Below are 20,999 nucleotides of genomic sequence, written 5' to 3'. Positions count from 1 at the left end.
TTTCAGATACATATTTTAGCGTGATGATTAAGTTGAAACCGAGTAATACACTGTCTGGATGTTATCTTGAATGGGAATAAAAACAGAGGATTTCTGTAATCAATAGCAGCTGTGCTGCACGGATGCGCACATATGGGGAATTAAACGGGTGAGCTTCATTTTTATTGGCTTTTATCGATGTGGGCCTCGACACGTCATCACGCAGCACGTTTTCGTTTTCAGGAAGTAATGAAAAATGTTATGGACTTTTGATATAAAAACACACAAATGAGAATTTGCCCATTTTTTTGGCATCCATTGTTAGGTATGCCCATATGATGACCACGGATATGGTCTAAAAGTGTGAAAAACGTATTTTTTATTTCACTACACCTTTAAGTAACGTGCTTCGTGATGATGTGTAGAGCTACACATCAATAAAAGCCAATACAAATGAAGCTCACCCATTAGATTCCCATTGCTGCACGTCCTCCAAACACAGCTGCTACTGATTACAGAAATCTTCCGTTTTTAATCCAATTCAAGATGACATCCAGACAGTGTATTACTCGTTTTAAACTTAATCATCATGCTAAAATATGTATATAGGTTGTGTACAGGTTAGCAAAAATCCCCTGGCTTTGCTGCGCCTCTGTCACTTTGTAAACAAACCACTCTGCATATGCGTGGACCTACGTCCCATAGCCTGGAGGGATGCAACGCTCGGATTGGTAGGTTCAGAAACTTAAGGTGGCCTTACACTAGCCGATAATCGGGCATTTTTTGACGCTCGGGGGGTGCCCGACTCAATCGATCTGCTCGGGGCCGCTCAAAGCGCGATCGGGATCGGCCCGATCAACATCAAGAATGTTTGATATTTGCTCTGCCCCGCTCCGATTATCCTGTAGTGTGTGGTGCTATCGGATTTCAGATTGAAAAAAATCGGCTAGTGTAAGGCCACCTTAAGATCCTGCCGTCTGAGGCTGAGCTCCCAGCTCTTGACCCCCGTTGTTATTACAGTGTAGCCAAAGTTCTGGGAGGGTTGAGACGGGAGAAAGGCAGGCAGATGAGGCGAGAACAGGGGAGTCTGCACGCAGTATTTGGGGATTCCAATTTACCCTGTGGAAATGTGCTCTGACCGTACTGTACGGTTAGATGGGAAGTTGTACTCGTATCTGAATCACTGTAATGGACCACTGTAATTAGAATCTCTTTGTGCACTGAAGGTGTTGGAATTTATTTTGATAACATGAGATTTGCAGTACACAGTTGCCTTTTGGTACAGGATGAGGATGTCTCATATAGTGCAATAATTAGTGTGTGTAGAGTAGACCTCACCGTATACTATGTCGAACTACGACATAAATCTCGGCATGCATTGAAATTCCTAGAGCAGATCTAACGCTCGATACGAAATATACAGCTCTTTGGTCATTGCAAGGATGATTTCTTACAAACCCACAATTTAAAAAATCTACAAACCCACAATGTAATGTAACACAATAAGGTGGGATTGGTAACTTGCAAATGCAGTGAGCGATTACTATCGAAGCCTGCCTAGCTCGTCTGTTGTGTGTGTGTCACGCTGTAACACCACCCGCCTGCCACCAGAGGGCGCAGCTGTATCACACACAAAAAAAACACGCATGCACGCACGCACACAGTAGAAAAAAAAAAAGAAAGAAAACTTAAAAAAGAGAACAAAAAAAACGTAAAAAAAGAACTTAAAAAAAAAGGTCTGTGTGTGTGTGTGTGTGTGTGTGTGTGTGTGTGTGTGTGTGTGTGTGTGTCAGACTGCCACAACAGCTGCGTTCGCTTCCCGCGTTCACGTGTCTTACTTGTATCAATTATGCTGAATGTTGTCTGTTCACATTGTGAGATCTTAGTACTAGTAGGCGTTGAGAATGCTCCAGAGAGACATTCATCTGTCAACATTACTTATTTATGAAGTTATGAGTAGTTCTGAGTATTTACAAAGCTGAAAACATTTAGTGTGGAAGGCAAACAATTCTAGTAGCTTATCATTTATCACTATTGAAATGTAGGTACATTTTGCCAGTGGCTGAGTTGACCTACGTACATTACAGTCATTTTTTTTTTTAGCAGACGCTTTTATCCAAAGCGACTTACAATAAGTGTATTCAACATAGGTAGGGAACAAAAACTACTAATCACCAGAAGTCTTTAGTGCATTTTCTGCAAAAACAAGCAACCAAGAGTATACCTAGCGCTAAGGTAAAAGTGCAATATATCAGCTACCTATTTCCTTAAACAGATGAGACAAAATAGCTAAATCAAATGAGCATGAGCTAAAACAATTAAGTGTATCGACTAAACAAGATCCAATAAACAATACAACAATAGAAAACAAGCGTTCGTACAACTAGTTAACAACAAGTAGGTCAGGCAGAGAGGAAGGGTAGTGTTTCCTGAAGAGGTGGGTTTTCAACCTGCGGCGAAATATGGGCAGTGACTCTGCTGTCCTAACATCAGTGGGAAGTTCATTCCACCACTGTGGGGCCAGAACAGAAAAGAGTCGTGACCGTGTGGACCGTGTGGACGTACCATACTATCTGTTCCATCGGGTAACAGACCATCACGTTTGGCCCTTATAAGAGTCCAACAGTATATTGTGGGCAAAGGACAGAGTGCTGAACACAACACACAGCCAGCCCAGTCATGGGAGGCCAAGCTCCTTCCAAACTCACAGTGACACAGAAAGTTAACAAAGCTCCAGGAGGGGCAGCTAATTCTTGTCAGGAGGGGTCCTGCTGCCTAGCCTGGGCCAGGCCCATCAAAGTACCTTGCTCTACCCAGTGGATTTAACAAGCTAGCATTCCATTGATGAACTCTCTGTGTTTCCCCCAACAACTGTGCTCTTTGAGCAGTGACTCGCAGCACAGACACTTTCACAAGTCTCTTTTAAACTTTTGTTTTAAAGATCACGTGTAAAGCTTTGTTCAAGAATATGCAATGGAGTGTGACTGAAGGACAGGGTTTGGGGTAGTGGCATACAACAAAGTTCATGAGCTGGACTTGAACCCACAGCGTCGTGCACACCAGTGTACTCTGCAGCCCACTACACCACTGATATCATTTCCACTTCCACTTTCATTAGTTGACATCCAGAAGTTGCTGACACTGCAGCCTTTTTTTCCATCGGTTTTAAGACTTTGGCTTGTGTCCTGTGAGAGTATTGATTAGAGGTTAATTAAAATATCTTGGAGCCTGAGGAAACTCTGAAACTGAAGTAATTTTGCAGGACTGTCTTGCAGTTGCACCAGGGACCGAGGGCAAGTGGCTGCCTGTTTCTATTTGCAGAACACCTCAATCCTTGCTGCTCTTTCTCTGTCAGTTCTGCCTCCTCTGAGATGGAATAACATACAGTTACAGTATGATGATCGCCCCCTTACTATTGATGTTCCACATCTTCCACAGTTACTGTAGCATCCACAGGGTTTTCCTAGGCTTTTCCACTGGTTTGCTCTCTGGGCTAGCTTCCACCACATACCATCAAACTCACACACATCTGAAATCTGGCTCCTGCACACTCCACTTTATTGATAGCTGTATAAACCCCACGCCACCACCGTTTTTCTGGGGTGATCTCATCAAGGAAGTTCCAAGAGTTACTCCAGAGCCGGCTTGCCAGTTGACTTTTAAGTGGCTTTTGTTCCTCTGTGGTGGAAGACGGGCCAGCATGAGACAGAGCTGGCTTTCATAAAGGCTCTGGCTCCACTCCTGCAGGTCCTCCTTCAGACTCGCTGGTGGAAATGGGGCCCTGACGTTGGGCCCCGAGTGTAATTATCCCGGGGTTCTCGTAAAGGAGACGTTCTCAGCAGGGCGCTCTGCGGGCCTGCTGCTCATGCCCAGCTCCTGTTGAGCGGTTTACTTGAGGTTCCTCCCCAGATGTTTCCCATTAGGTTATTAGCATGCCAGCCATGCCTCACAATCCAGAACGCGCTGCACCTAAAGCCTACCTTATACTGTGCTCTTACTGTGCTCATGCATCTAGGAAACATCCCTTAGTTTATTTGCATGATGATGATCGATATGCATGGGAGAGCGATGCCAAATGAGAAACACAAAATAAGAGGGTGCTAAAGCTTTAAGCTCATCTTGAACTCGCTGCACCTGCGTACATAATATTGATTGACTGACAAACGGATTCAGACTCCTATGATGCTCCTGCTGTGTTCAAGACATTCCATTCTTTTCGTCAGCATTGGCAGAGATCAGCACGGCACCATGAGATGGTGTTTGGCAGGAAACAAAAAAAGGAAATAAAAAAATAGCTGCTAGTATAGTACACCTTTTGTTTTACATTAACACTACAAAATTGTGTTAATTTAATTCAGACTGTCCAATTTTACATTACATACGATTTTGCAGTCTATGACCGTCAGAATATGAGCCGGTAAGCACTATATTTCTCAGTGCTGGTGGCGGCTATGAAAGGTTGTCCCTGGATAACCCAAGTGTGTGTGTGGAGGACATGCTGTTTCTGTGCTCTAGCACCATGAAACATCCACACTTCCACAGTGACACTCTGTCTTTCTCTGTAGACATTTACAGCTTGGTGTAACTCCCACTTGAGGAAAGCAGGCACAGGCATAGACAACATAGAGGAGGACTTCCGGGATGGTCTGAAACTCATGCTGCTGTTGGAAGTCATCTCAGGTAAAAACTACTATTTGATATGTGTTGTATTGTCACTGTCTGGCAGAAACCAGCTAACTCAATTTCTATTTTTATTTACTTTCTTTCTTTCTTTTTCATAAATCAATGCTATTTAAGATCCTGTCTGTGTGTTGGTTAAAAAAATATATTGAACCAATGAAAAGTAATACAAAGTGCTTCTGACAAAACCAGTTAACTCTATTGGATCCTCAAACTGTTCTGCTAAAGCAGCTAACTCCATCCCTTTCATGCAAGTAATTGACAATATTTAAAGTCACAATACCAACTTTGATGAAGCAGTATTGCCTAATATATAAATATAATATTTCCTTCATTTCCTGGAAAAATAATATATATATTTTTTCATCCATTTCCTGAAAAGTGAACATTTTGGAGTTAGCTGGTTTCTGTCCCATAGCAGAGATATAGCAGTTGTTAAGATCTGTAATTAATTCTTCAAACGTATTAGAATTTCAGTAGTAGAGAAACGTAATTATTTTGTATAAAGTTATTGTGAGCTTTCCTTTTAGACCCAAGAGTTAAAGGAACATGTAAATGTTTGGTGTGGAGATCAGTAATTGCGACCGCGGGTCGCATTTACTACTGTATGTCATACGGTCACCCCCAGGCATAATCAGGGATGGAGATCCCTGTTTGATGTCATCACTATTAAGCCCATATATGTAGATCCCTGATGTCATCGATATTGGCCAGCAACTCTACATCTGACCTCAAACCCTTAGATCTCCATATATGGAGCTGACCTGTTCTGACATTCCATATGTTGATCCTTCCCCATCCATCCTTCCTCCTCCCTTTTGACTGATACCTGTCCATTTAAACTCTAGACAGGCCTGCCCCAAAGTTAACGCCTGGCCCTACCTGGGCCCTCATCAAACCTTGTACACTCAAGACACACCCTTAGATATCCATATATGGAGCTGACCTGTTCTGACATTGCCAAAGCGCCAGCGCTCACCCAGCAGTCTGCTGTCACCCAGGTGGATATGTTGATCTGACCCCCCATTCCAAAGCGCCAGCGCTCGCCCAGCAGTCTGCTGTCACCCAGGTGGATATGTTGATCTGACCCCCCATTCCAAAGCGCCAGCGCTCGCCCAGCAGTCTGCTGTCACCCAGGTGGATATGTTGATCTGACCCCCCATTCCAAAGCGCCAGCGCTCGCCCAGCAGTCTGCTGTCACCCAGGTGGATATGTTGATCTGACCCCCCATTCCAAAGCGCCAGTGCTCGCCCAGCAGTCTGCTGTCACCCAGGTGGATATGTTGATCTGACCCCCCCATTCCAAAGCGCCAGCGCTCGCCCAGCAGTCTGCTGTCACCCAGGTGGATATGTTGATCTGACCCCCCATTCCAAAGCGCCAGCGCTCGCCCAGCAGTCTGCTGTCACCCAGGTGGATATGTTGATCTGACCCCCCATTCCAAAGCGCCAGGGCTCGCCCAGCAGTCTGCTGTCACCCAGGTGGATATGTTGATCTGACCCCCATTCCAAAGCGCCAGCGCTCGCCCAGCAGTCTGCTGTCACCCAGGTGGATATGTTGATCTGACCCCCCATTCCAAAGCGCCAGCGCTCGCCCAGCAGTCTGCTGTCACCCAGGTGGATATGTTGATCTGACCCCCCATTCCAAAGCGCCAGCGCTCGCCCAGCAGTCTGCTGTCACCCAGGTGGATATGTTGATCTGACCCCCCATTCCAAAGCGCCAGCGCTCGCCCAGCAGTCTGCTGTCACCCAGGTGGATATGTTGATCTGACCCCCCATTCCAAAGCGCCAGCGCTCGCCCAGCAGTCTGCTGTCACCCAGGTGGATATGTTGATCTGACCCCCCCATTCCAAAGCGCCAGCGCTCGCCCAGCAGTCTGCTGTCACCCAGGTGGATATGTTGATCTGACCCCCCATTCCAAAGCGCCAGCGCTCGCCCAGCAGTCTGCTGTCACCCAGGTGGATATGTTGATCTGACCCCCCATTCCAAAGCGCCAGCGCTCGCCCAGCAGTCTGCTGTCACCCAGGTGGATATGTTGATCTGACCCCCCATTCCAAAGCGCCAGCGCTCGCCCAGCAGTCTGCTGTCACCCAGGTGGATATGTTGATCTGACCCCCCCATTCCAAAGCGCCAGCGCTCGCCCAGCAGTCTGCTGTCACCCAGGTGGATATGTTGATCTGACCCCCCATTCCAAAGCGCCAGGGCTCGCCCAGCAGTCTGCTGTCACCCAGGTGGATATGTTGATCTGACCCCCCATTCCAAAGCGCCAGCGCTCGCCCAGCAGTCTGCTGTCACCCAGGTGGATATGTTGATCTGACCCCCCATTCCAAAGCGCCAGCGCTCGCCCAGCAGTCTGCTGTCACCCAGGTGGATATGTTGATCTGACCCCCCATTCCAAAGCGCCAGCGCTCGCCCAGCAGTCTTCTGTCACCCAGGTGGATATGTTGATCTGACCCCCCATTCCAAAGCGCCAGCGCTCGCCCAGCAGTCTGCTGTCACCCAGGTGGATATGTTGATCTGACCCCCCATTCCAAAGCGCCAGTGCTCGCCCAGCAGTCTGCTGTCACCCAGGTGGATATGTTGATCTGACCCCCCATTCCAAAGCGCCAGCGCTCGCCCAGCAGTCTGCTGTCACCCAGGTGGATATGTTGATCTGACCCCCCATTCCAAAGCGCCAGCGCTCGCCCAGCAGTCTGCTGTCACCCAGGTGGATATGTTGATCTGACCCCCCATTCCAAAGCGCCAGCGCTCGCCCAGCAGTCTGCTGTCACCCAGGTGGATATGTTGATCTGACCCCCCATTCCAAAGCGCCAGCGCTCGCCCAGCAGTCTGCTGTCACCCAGGTGGATATGTTGATCTGACCCCCCATTCCAAAGCGCCAGCGCTCGCCCAGCAGTCTGCTGTCACCCAGGTGGATATGTTGATCTGACCCCCCATTCCAAAGTGCCAGCGCTCGCCCAGCAGTCTGCTGTCACCCAGGTGGATATGTTGATCTGACCCCCCATTCCAAAGCGCCAGCGCTCGCCCAGCAGTCTGCTGTCACCCAGGTGGATATGTTGATCTGACCCCCCATTCCAAAGCGCCAGCGCTCGCCCAGCAGTCTCCTGTCACCCAGGTGGATATGTTGATCTGACCCCCCCATTCCAAAGCGCCAGCGCTCGCCCAGCAGTCTGCTGTCACCCAGGTGGATATGTTGATCTGACCCCCCATTCCAAAGCGCCAGCGCTCGCCCAGCAGTCTGCTGTCACCCAGGTGGATATGTTGATCTGACCCCCCATTCCAAAGCGCCAGGGCTCGCCCAGCAGTCTGCTGTCACCCAGGTGGATATGTTGATCTGACCCCCCATTCCAAAGCGCCAGCGCTCGCCCAGCAGTCTGCTGTCACCCAGGTGGATATGTTGATCTGACCCCCCATTCCAAAGCGCCAGCGCTCGCCCAGCAGTCTGCTGTCACCCAGGTGGATATGTTGATCTGACCCCCCATTCCAAAGCGCCAGCGCTCGCCCAGCAGTCTGCTGTCACCCAGGTGGATATGTTGATCTGACCCCCCATTCCAAAGCGCCAGCGCTCGCCCAGCAGTCTGCTGTCACCCAGGTGGATATGTTGATCTGACCCCCCATTCCAAAGCGCCAGTGCTCGCCCAGCAGTCTGCTGTCACCCAGGTGTATATGTTGATCTGACCCCCCATTCCAAAGCGCCAGCGCTCGCCCAGCAGTCTGCTGTCACCCAGGTGGATATGTTGATCTGACCCCCCATTCCAAAGCGCCAGCGCTCGCCCAGCAGTCTGCTGTCACCCAGGTGGATATGTTGATCTGACCCCCCATTCCAAAGCGCCAGCGCTCGCCCAGCAGTCTGCTGTCACCCAGGTGGATATGTTGATCTGACCCCCCATTCCAAAGCGCCAGCGCTCGCCCAGCAGTCTGCTGTCACCCAGGTGGATATGTTGATCTGACCCCCCATTCCAAAGCGCCAGTGCTCGCCCAGCAGTCTGCTGTCACCCAGGTGGATATGTTGATCTGACCCCCCATTCCAAAGCGCCAGCGCTCACCCAGCAGTCTGCTGTCACCCAGGTGGATGCGTGCACGCGCCCTTTAGGGTGAAGTTGCATCTTACTGGTAATATATAGTATGGCAAAAAACTAACATTGCAAAAACCATGACGTCAAATGCGTAGTTTCATGTCATGGATCATACATGATGTATACATTTTGCAGAGAAGAAGTTAAAGTATTTTTGCCACACTGTTATTGTTATGCTGCTACTGAATTAGACTACTGATTAGATAGTCTTCACACAGTTTCATGAAAATACGCCTATCCTCTCTCAAGTTTATCATCTCTATAGGAAACAAATTGATTCTTATACGGATCTGTGACTCTTGAGAGTGTAGATTAGTATCACAGAGATTTAAAAAATAAATAAATGGGGGCCCGGTCCGTGGTTGAGTGCATATCAAACTGGGAGTCCTGGAAATTAATAAAAGGGTTGAGAATAATTCACTTGCATCTCTGCAAGCAGGCTAAGGAATGAATGAATGACTGAATGTATGAATTTCTCTTGAATGAATGGTCAGAATTGCTTTTTAATTTGATTTCCTCTTCCTTCAACCCTAATTCAATGTTTTTGGACAGCAATCTAAAACCGTTATATTAGTTATTTCTATTCTGCATGTTTACATTTAGAACAAAACTTTATTTATTTATTATAAATTCTGTACTGGGAGAAGTTTCTAGGCTCCATTGTGGCGACATGTCCCTAACCCCTCCCTCTGTCTTTTTGTCTGTCTATTTCCTGTCTAGGAGAACGCCTGGCCAAACCAGAGAGAGGCAAGATGAGAGTCCACAAGATCTCCAACGTCAACAAAGCACTCGAGTTCATCGCCAGCAAAGGAGTGAAGCTTGTTTCTATTGGAGCAGAGGGTGAGTTTAGAGTGACATTTGGACTGGGTGTCTCTGCCTATGCATTTGAATATGGACTCCAAGAGCGTCCAAGAGTTAGCCCAGTGGTTAAGAACTGAGGCCGATTTTACAAATGACTTCTGACACGGAAGCTTTACCATTTTAATGGCTTAACCCATTCAGGCCTGACGTCGAAATTTAAAAAAAAAAGTTTTCTAAATCATGACAATTTTCGGAAAGATTTGAGGCACATTTTAACGATTTTTCAAAAATAGCAGACCTACAAGTTCATAGCGCGCCACTCGGTGGCGCGCTATGAGCTTGTAGATCTGCTATTTTTCAATAGCTAAATTATAACATAATGTTTAAAACACCAAAAGGGGTTCCCGCCCAAAATGGGCTAATGGTTAATGTGGTTAAACGCTAACGTGACATGGATGCGTTCCAGGTCTCAATGGGTTAAGACCCGTCCCGACCCACGGGCTATGATGCCTGACAGCGAGTTAGATTCTCCCTAGCTCTCGCTCTCTGTTTCCTGTCTCTCTGTCTACACTGTGAGCTATGACTATTAAAAACATCACACCGTGTGAAGTGAGGGGCAATCTTATACTCATACATCATCTCATTCCGGCCAATCAGAATTTGCGTCCTCACCTCACCTAAAACTTTAATGAATACTTTCATTAAACAAGCTAAAGTCGAAATGGATCCATTGGAAATTCCCAACAATAAGCAATAACAATAAGAAATAACACTGGCTATTTGTATTTTGAAGATTTTTAAATAACATTTTATTATGTTTTTATTGCTTTTGGATACAATTCACATTGGTACATAAAAAGCAATCTTTATTTTTTTCTTTAATGATGATGACATCAATAATAAACAATATACATACATACATACAATATCTAGGCAGTATCTAGTCACTAAGTTGCTCTGAATCAATCATACATAGAAGGTCTCACCTTAGCTCTCTCAGACATTTCCAACAACGCCACTGCATCAAACTTCCATTGTCGTAAAATACGTGTTTTTTTTTTGTTTGTTTTTTTACACATCTGTAGTCTAAAATCAATAACTGTTCAGCAACAGTGACAGATAAGCATCATTTTAGGCATGTTTCACCAAGGGTTAAAGGCCATGCAGTAATTAGACTGCCAGTAGCTTTATTTACCACTAAGTCAGCATCTGATCAATTATAATTAGACTATCAGCCAAGTCAGCGATGCAATAGAGGAACCATTACATTTCATGTTGTCAGTGTGCGATAACACACTCTTTCTCCCTCTCTCTCTATCTTGCTCTCCCGTTGCCATGACAGTGGCATTGGCTGCTGTGTGCTTTAATGAGCGCTAAGCTTTCTATTCCGGTGTGTCGGGACAGTAGTTTGCAGAGCACTTTCTCCCCTTGAGGGCTGAGGCTGCTCATTGTTCAGCACAAACATCTCAGGGATGTCCATCCTCCTCCCCTCGCAGAGCAAACATGTCTTTAGCAGAGTAAACACACATGTGTACACACAAAAACCATGCATAAACAGATCTAACTTATTCCTTTTTGTGTGTGTGTGTGTGTGTGTGTGTGTGTGTGTGTGTGTGTGTGTGTGTGTGTGTGTGTGTGTGTGTGTGTGTGTGTGTGTGTGTGTGTGTGTGTGTGTGTGTGTGTGTGTGTGTGTGTGTGTGTGTGTGTGTGTGTGTGTGTGTGTGTGTGTGTGTGTGTGTGTGTGTGTGTGTGTGTGTGTGTGTGTGTGTTTGTCCTTGTCCTTGTCCTTGTCCTTGTCCTTGTCCTTGTCCTTTTTGGACACATACACACACACTATGCAATTGAAAAAAATGCCACCTTTGTGTTTGTCCATATACTTATATTGTTTGCCCTAAAACTTATATTACCTTCACATACAAAAATGTCAAGGTGTGTCTGTCTACTGACTAATCTTATCAATAATATTTGTGGATATCATACAGAAGCCTTGTAATGAGTGAAGGCCATGTTAAACACACAGGAGCTACTGTAGCTCTCAACACCAAGAGCCCAGCCCTGTGTTTGGACTCCGCCCCTCTGCCACCTCAAACCCTGACCTATAAAAGTTGACCCCTGTCTGGGGGCATACAGTACATCTCTCTTTAGCTGGGTCATACATACTTATGAGGGACAATATGACGTAAATTTTCCCTTCATTATCAATGGAATTATCAAAATTCCACCACGTCAGTGACATCACAATATCATCCTCTCCTATCCCTTTGCCCTTTAACATACAACAACAGCTGTGGGTGCGGCTTCAGTTCAGGTTCAGCCAGGACAACTCAAGAATGGATGGAATATATGTTTATTGAATATCAAATGAGCAATATATTCCTTATGGTTTGGCGATGTATTGGATCTGCTTTTTAGGTACTCGGATCAAGTGCATCAGTCCCGACCATAGGGACTCCGAATCCCCCGTACCTAAACGGTAGATCCAAAACGACAGGTGGTAGCTGGGGTGGAGGAGGGTGAGCAGCAGGTTGTATACAGCAGCGTAGCAAGCAAGCAGGAGGAGTAGTGCAAACCCTACCAGTTTAAATAGCCGGTATAAAGAGGGCGTGAGTGTTTGATTGGCTGAGTTAATCATGTGAATGAGAGTGTAATGCTGAGGCGGCCCAATAACGGCCGGCAGCGACTGCACTGAGGTTTCCTGACTGAACTTACTCCGCGCATGTCTGTGACAGGCGCGATGCTCATTGGATCACCACCCACCTGAAAACCAGGCATACTTTTTTTTTGGATATAGATAGAGGGAATAAGGCTGTGGAGTGGAGGGTAAAGTGGTAGGTAACTTCTACTTTCATATATAGCCCCACACTACCCTTTACACAGGGGGCTAGTACGTAATCCCAACACTGTCTATCATCAGTGTGTGTGGGTGCCTAATGGCCGAAAAACATAATGTTTTGTTGCTCTACCTTGCATAGAACACAGCTCCCAGCTGGTGTTTTCTCATGTTAAATTGTCCAGACATCCAATTGACATTTCGCAGTCTGAATTTGTGTCATAGTTGAGTGGCGGTACAGTAGTACTGCACAGTACAGTATCTGTCATACCCTGCAGCCCGCCCCACAACCCCCATGCACACCCCACCCCCTACAGTAGGTACAGTAGTACAGTACAGTATCTGTCATACCCTGCAGCCCACCCCACAACCCCCATGCACACCCCACCCCCTACAGTAGGTACAGTAGTACTGTACAGTACAGTATCTGTCATACCCTGCAGCCCACCCCACAACCCCCATGCACACCCCACCCCCTACAGTAGGTACAGTAGTACTGTACAGTACAGTATCTGTCATACCCTGCAGCCCACCCCACCCCCCCCATGCACACCCCACCCCCTACAGTAGTTACAGTAGTACTGTATAGTATCTGTCATACCCTGCAGCACACCCCACAACCCCCATGCACACCCCACCACCTGTGCCATACCCTGCAGCACACCCCACAACCCCCATGCACACCCCACCACCTGTGCCTAATTGGATTAGAGTAAGAAACAAATGATTATCGGAGGCAGGAAAACAGGCTGACCTGTTAAAGGGGATTTCATTATAAACAATTGCAACAGCGAGAAGAGTCGGTTCGGTCACAGACGCCAATTACGGACGACGGGCTAGAGGGCAGCATAATGTAATGGACTCGGGATGAAGTACTAGTACTAGTAGTAGAATTAATAGCTGATGTTATGAAAAAGTCATGTACTGTAACTGCAGGTTTTGTGTCTTTGTTTTTTCTTTCGATTTAAATGTTGACATTTAAGGGAGACCGCTGAGCTTGTGTACAGCCCATTATTGGAAAATAGTTACGCTTTGCGTCAGTTGTGCATCACCCTGTCAGGTTTAATTTACAATAAAATAAAATAAAAGTTGGTTATTGAGGGGCACTAGCCCCTCCTATGCCCAGCTTTCCGTGTTTGTGTAAACACAAACATTTAAGAAAAAAGTGAGGACAGATAAGTGAAGACGCAAATTGTGATTGGAATGACATTTGGGAGGATTTCTTTGGCTGAGTACGGAATGTGATGTATATAATGTATGATGATAAGAGCGCCCCTCACTTCACGTGTGTGTGTGTGTGTGTGTGTGTGTGTGTGTGTGTGTGTGTGTGTGTGTGTGTGTGTGTGTGTGTGTGTGTGTGTGTGTGTGTGTGTGTGTGTGTGTGTGTGTGTGTGTGTGTGTGTGTGTGTGTGTGTGTGTGTGTGTGTGTGTGTGTGTGTGTGTGTGTGTGTGTGTGTGTGTGTGTGTGTGTGTGTGTGTGTCACGCGATTACATATGACTTAATCTAAGGTTTTTTTTCCTCCTTTTTGCAGAGATTGTGGATGGTAACGCAAAAATGACCCTTGGCATGATCTGGACCATAATCCTCCGCTTTGCCATCCAAGACATTTCAGTTGAAGGTAGTGTGTGTGTTTGTATATTTCTCGCCTCCCTTCAATAATTCACTTGAATAATTCCTGCTCTATGTTCTCAAGCACTTTTATTGTGTCTCCGCACTACTGCATTTTATCCGCTATAATTATCTGTCTTAGAAGGAGAAGAAAACATTGACTTCAATTTTTAATATGAATGTGACAGCAGGAAATCTGCTTTTCCTGTCCTTAGGAAGTGATGTTTTGGATTATGGAAACGGTTATGATATGGCGTGATGTTTTGGATCATGGAAACAGTTATGATATGGCGCTTTCCTTGTTTAACCTCCATAATGTACTTCAAGTAATCCAGTTGGACCGTCAGAAGTGAGCCTTGGATTTTTCTTCTTTTTTTTTTTTTTTTTTACAGTGGACTGAGCTATCCACTCCCTTTTGTATCTTCTCTTTATGTAGTATATGTATCACAGTGTACAGCAGAGCAGTGGTTTTCAAACTTTTTGTGTCCAATTCACAGCAAAGTGCAAGTCACTCTTATTACTTTCATACTTATACAAATTGTAAATACAAATTGCGGAAATAGTCAATCTAAGCTCACAATGTGTTCCATTGTAACTTGTGCAAAAAAAAGTGGAAACCAGTGTGCACAAACTACTGCTATAGTACATTAAAATATGTATAGCTGTATTGCAATAATAATGTATGATTTCACAAAATCTCAAGGCATGTCAGGAATTGTCTCACGGCACACCGTTTGGGATCCATTCGCCTCCCTTACACTGTATACTAGTGGCAGAACTTGATCCTTAGCCAGTTATGGTCCAAAATCAGAGGCCTCAACCACTCAATTTGAACACAACTTGCATAGAGAGCCTGTTGGTGACTTAGTTCGTTCTCAGTTAGTAGTGAAGACACTCATACGCCTGCTGGTATAGGATTGTATCTATCTTCCCACCGTCCCTATTGTCTAACTCTAACAACTCTCAATACTACAAAATGAAGCAAGTGGAGAGCCCAGTCTTACCAAACAACTGGCAGCCAGCGTCATCTTATCTCAAGCAGTTAATGTGTCGACTGCAGAGTCTTGGGTTTGCCTCCTGCATCAGGAGCTGTGCTGCATATCATCCTTTCTCCCTCAAGCCTCATATCTGCTTTGATGACAAAATGCTGTCAACTACAATAATGTATTTTCAGCTGAAAAACGTGTCACGCAAAGTTTTTTTTTTATGGTATTTAATCAGGGTCTTGCCTCACTGAAATATCATAGCCTATAATGTATGCAACCACTTGAGGCCTAGCATCCCTATTCTGGGGTGAACATTTGCAGAAATAGCACAAGCTCACAATGCGTTGTAGATTGGATATTTTCGGCAAAGAGATTTTGTGTAGAGGTGAAAAAAGAGCACATAAAGTACAAAACCGAGCCTGGTCAACTAAGTTTTGGTTTACTAAGTAGTAAGTATAGAAGGTTTAAGTTGTTAAATAGACAATTTAGTGTTGTAGCGTTGAACTCTTTTACATTTGCGCATAATTCAGTTTAACTCTTGAAACCAGAATCATTCAAACGGTGATGCTCCCCATTTCCCATTCACTTTACATCTCTCTTTCTCTTAGTCCATGTCTAAATGTGGATTGTCCTGTGAGGTAGTTAAATGTGTCTTAGTTTTCACTATTTCACAAATACCCTTGTTTCCTAACCCCAGAGACGTCAGCCAAAGAGGGCCTGCTGCTATGGTGTCAGAGGAAGACCGCGCCCTACAAGAACGTCAACATTCAGAACTTTCACATCAGGTACAAGAACGTCAACATTCACATCCCAAAAGCATCTGGATTGGAATTAATCAAGAGATAAATATCAGTGGTAGAATAAGAGAGTTAATTCTGAGAATAGGTCCTGTTGAGGACAAAATGATAGTCTAGTAACGGGCAATAGTAGCGTCAAAGTTTGACTTAAAGCAAAACAAATTGTGATTTAAGGTTGGACAAGTCAGTAAGGAATGCTCTCCACAAGTATTGTTGATGTTCCCTTGAGCAAGGCAATGTACCCTGCACTCATCCAGCTGAGCTGATCTGTGGCCAATGGCGGAAGGCTGTGGTTGTACTGAGTAGTGGATACCTCCCGGGTGGTGCTCAATTGCATACCTGCAATTTCTTTCCGGGGGCATTGCTTTTGAATAAGAATGTCTTTATAGTCTCCTTGATGGATTTAATGGTCTGCTTTGAATATGTCTAAATGACCGCACCGCGGTAAAGAGGGAATTATGGAAGTGGCCCTGAAACGGCACAGATGACAGTAGTGGCCCCAGACAATAGTAATGGAGAACAGCGCAGGCCAGAGAGCAAACAGCCCAACCACAGACCCTGCTCTCACATACCAGACCGGTTGAGTAGAAACAGTTGGTGAAATTGTAAATGCTGTGTATCCTAGTTACAAAACCATGGTTAAAGTCATATGTTGATCATTAGAAACCTGAATATGAGAGCTGGGATATGCTACTATTAGCTGGTACACTGAGGCATGTAAACCACAGCTAGCTGATCATAACTACATTTTTTTGGTGGTCTCAAAATTCTATAAAATCCTTTACTTGGTAAGCATTGCTTGGTTGAGGTGCTGGGTTGTAACATAAGAAAAAGAATAAACCCGCACACTCATCTGCTCCAATGTAATTTATTGACAATGTTTCGAGCCAAGGCCAAAACTCCAAGAGTGACTCCCGATGAAGAGCCTTGGCTCGAAACGTCAACTAATTTCATTGGAGCAGATGAGTGTGCGATGAGGGTTTATTCTTTTTCTTTTTTCTAAAAAATATCCATTATTTAATCTGCTGTTTAGAGTACTCTGTCCATGCATGTGTACAGGGAGATTCATAATCACATCATCATATATCATTATGATTTATGAACATCCAAACATATCTTCAATAAGACCTTAACCCTAGAACACTAAACACGGGTGATATAAAAATATATTTTTGTATTTTTTATAATGTTGCTGATGTCTGAGGTGGGTGGGTCTTTCAGTACCTTCATGATGCTCAGTGACATCATAGAAGGTAGGTTTGTTTCCCTGTCCACATCCCTGTTTTTGAGTGGTGTAAACCACTCTGTCTGTCTGTCTGTCTGTCTGTGCTCAAAAAATGAGCACGGTTGCTATGGTCACCCAGTTCACACGGGTGTGATTTCATTACGTCAGACCACAGCTGATCAGTCTATATAAGACCTTACACCACTCAGTTCACACGGGTGTGATTTCTTTTCTACAGGCAGGTGTTCGGGTGAATTTCACCCGTGTTTAGTGATGGTGTGATAGAGAAAAATCGGATACATCCACAATGGCCTTTTTTTTTTCTTTCTTTTTTTCACTGGACCATTCTCACATGTCCCAGGACATGTGGGTGGACCAAAGGAAAGTTCCCAGCTCCATTTCGTTTTTTTTAGGAATATGTTTTTTTAAATTATAATAATTAATTAATTGGTGAAAAATTGGTTTTTCACCAATTTTGCCCCCTATGATAGAAAAGTTATGATGAAATATTAAAGAAGAGTACCATGTATTGATGTACTTCAATATATTTTGTATGGAAGATTTTACATTGGGTAAAATATGATGATGGTGTGACAAGAAATATTTTTAGTGTTCTAAGACGTTTATGCTAGCATTGCGAGCTAGCATCAGGAATACTGTTGGTATGTATTATTTGAGATATGTGTTAAATAGTTTAAAGTGGAAATCCATAAGTTTTATGTCCATTGTCTCCCTCTAAAGCCTGGTGATGTGAGGTTAGTCTCCCTCTCCCAACGGAGAGAGATAATTGCTACGGACTACAATAAAGATGGTGACTTATCTAGTGTAGAATCCGGTCAAGCTCCCAGAACCGAAAGGGAGAACTGAAGCGCATTGGACATGCTGGCCGATTATAGGTACTGCAGCGTATTACAGCTGGGGCCAGACACATGAACAAGGTACTGCAGCGTATTACAGCTGGGGCCAGACACATGAACAAGCGGAAATTGTTTCATCCAATGGGCTCAACTCACGAGCGTGCGCATGGGGGTGACACTACTGCGAATGCGAGATGACGCAAAACGCGCCACAGAGGCCCCAAGGGATGAAAAGGGAGAGGGAGTATGCACTGGTTGAGCAAATGCCATGGGAGGGGATTTCCGGTGCCCTCTCTATTATTTTTGAGTGGTGTGAACCACTCCTACGACTGGCTTTGTTAGTTTACGTGTCTGTCTGTCTGTCTGTCTGTTCGTACCAAAAAATGAGCATGGTTGCTATGTTCACCCAGTTCACACGGGTGTGATTTCATTACGTCAGACATTACTTCAGACCACAGCTGATCAGTCTATATAAGACCTTACAACACTCAGTTCACACGGGTGTGATTTTTTAATTATGAATACAGTGCACTGCAATGTATGCTTCAAATAACTGTGTTTATGTGTGAAGCCCAACACACACCGTCTGTGAAGCGGGTGCGCAGCGACGCGGCACAGTATTGCCGCGGCTGTTTTGACGCGCGGCGTTCACAGACGGTGTGTGTTGGGCTTCAGCCAGTAGGTGTCCTGTGCAACACCAAGGTGGAAGAGTTGGGAGACCACCTCTAATCACTGCACGTGTGCTAGTTATATTGTATTGACTTGACATACTCTACCAATACCATACAGATTGTTTAAAACAACGTTTTCTACATTTAAATTGAACTGTGCATGTGAGTCTGTGCATGCAGAACCACGCCTGAACGAGGGTCCAGAATGATTTTAACTTTCATTTGTAGCCTGCAGAAAAACCCTTTCTTTCATACCTGTGTGAGGATCTAGTGGGGTTAGTTAGGAGTCAGGCCGCGTTGCACTATTGACTGTACAGACATTGAATTATTGAGAGCGACCACTGCGAGTCTCAGATGTGGATGAAAGCAGAGGTGAGAAGAAAGGTCACTTCAGGGGAAGGTAAAGCTTGAGGCCTCATGTTGCTCTTTCAGAGACAGAGGGAGATGTTGGTGTCTAGCACAGGCCTTTGATGTTGCTCTCTGTGAGAGTCAATAGCAATGAGAGGCACAAAAATAGTAGTACAAAAGTCCTAAGTATATTTAGTGCACATTCCATGATGTGAGCCATTATCAGTAAGGGATTTGGTAATGGTCTCTTTCTTTGTTAAAAAAATGCTGCATATGTGAAATATCTTAACATGTAGTTAAAGGAGAATTCCATGCTAGAAGTCTTTCTTACCTATATTTGTAGTTGTTATTGTTACGTCCCCACCAAAGAGGTCCAGGTGTTATTTTGTGCAAAAGTGCATTATTGGCCATTTCCCCTAATATAAGCCCTCAATGGGGGTTGGGTTTTTATGCTAATTTGCGTATTTCCATCGAAATAAGTAGTAAAGTGTGCCACTTGGGATACTATTTACATTATGAAGAGAGGATACAAAAAAAATTATGTTTGAGCGATGGAAATAAGCGAATTAGCACAACACCCCATAGCCCCATTCAATTAAATTAAATTAAATTAAATTACATTTATTCAGGGCTTATGGTAGGGGAAATCGCCAATAATGCGCTTTTGCACAAAATAACACCTGGACCTCTTTGGTGGGGACATAACAACTACAAGTAAAGGTAAGAAAGTCTTCTAGCATGGAATTCTCCTTTAAGAGTACTTCGCTATAAGAGTCAAATACGACTACTGCATGTTCAGTATTCACTGTAATGAAAAATAAAACCTATTAAAAGTAGGAGCAAATATGCAAATAAAAGTACCTTATTACATAATAATGTAATATAACTAGAAATGCACTCTGTCGAGGTGCCAACTTGCACCTTGCACACAAGTACTGCTGCTAACTACAGTCTATTACAACTGATGTTCTACTGTAAATCCTTTATGCATGCATGCATGCATGCATACATACATACATACATACATGCATGCATACATACATACATACATACATACATACATACATACATACATACATAGCCGATCACCAAACGTACCTTAGTTACGTCATGAAGAATGGTGGTCCCTTATTGGCCGGTGGACAACACCCACATACCCAGCCCATTGCAGTACTTGCTCGCTCTGCTTGCGCAAGTAACTAGTACTAGATACAGAATTTAAAAATCACACCCGTGTGAAATGAGGGGCGCTCTTGTCATCGTGCATCAATTTATGTTAGTGGACAAGCCGGACATTTGACATTGCTCTCTACATAAGGTACTGTACATAAGCGCTCCCACCAACATGTGATTGGTTAGCCGATTTGCTCGTTTACATATGACGTAAATTTTCCCTTCAATGTCAATGGCGTTTGATGTTTAATTTACATCATATTTAGCGGAATTCTGATGTCATTTCTCCGTTCATTGTCAATGGCAAATATTGTGACGGGTGGGGACAAGATTTAGTGGACATTTGACTTCCCCTTTCATTGTCGATGGCAAATCTTGAGACGTGTGGAGACAAAATCTGTTTATGGCGCCCCTTAAAAAAATCACACCTGTGTGAAGTGACAGGTGCTCTTATCATCACACATCATCTCATTCCGGCCAATCACAATTTGCGTCTTCACTTTTCTGTCCTCACTTTTTATCCTCAATAGGTACTTTGCTCAGCCAATCAAATCATCACTATGGGGTGCTCAGCCAATCAAATCATCGCTATGGGGTACACACAAACAGACGGAGCTGGGCATAGGAGGGGCTAGCGCCCCTCAAATTAAAAAATCACACCCGTGTGAACTGAGTGGTGTAAGGTATTATATAGCCTGATCAGCTGTGGTCTGACGTAATGTCTGACGTAATGAAATCACACCTGTGTGAACTGGGTGACCATAGCAACCATGCTCATTTTTTGGTACGAACAGACACGTAAACTAACAAAGCTGAAATCACACCCGGGTGAACTGGGTGACCATAGCAACCATGCTCGTTTTTTGGTACGAACAGACACGTAAACTAACAAAGCCAGTTGTAGGAGTGGTTTACACCACTCAAAAAAACCCATCAATCATTAAAGTAGCCTTATTCTTATACAACAGAAC

The 20,999-nt window shown here is 44.7% G+C and overlaps 1 protein-coding gene across 3 annotated transcripts in view; it reads left to right on the top strand.

The window, feature by feature from the left end:
• The window catches only part of actn1 (actinin, alpha 1), a 73,179-nt gene that overhangs the window by 27,116 nt on the left and 25,064 nt on the right, over window positions 1-20,999 (top strand). For all 3 annotated transcript variants that reach the window (XM_079528397.1, XM_079528399.1, XM_079528398.1), the window contains exons 2-5: window positions 4,545-4,659; window positions 9,452-9,571; window positions 13,895-13,981; window positions 15,655-15,742. In XM_079528397.1, coding sequence (XP_079384523.1) covers window positions 4,545-4,659; window positions 9,452-9,571; window positions 13,895-13,981; window positions 15,655-15,742 — 410 coding nt within the window. The remainder of the gene's footprint in view (window positions 1-4,544; window positions 4,660-9,451; window positions 9,572-13,894; window positions 13,982-15,654; window positions 15,743-20,999) is intronic.

Source organism: Electrona antarctica (genome assembly GCF_951216825.1).
Source record: "Electrona antarctica genome assembly, chromosome: 18".
In the NCBI taxonomy this organism is placed as follows: Eukaryota; Metazoa; Chordata; class Actinopteri; order Myctophiformes; family Myctophidae; genus Electrona; species Electrona antarctica.
The sequence above is the reverse complement of the archived record's forward strand: the minus strand, read 5'-3'. Positions and strand labels throughout refer to the sequence as shown.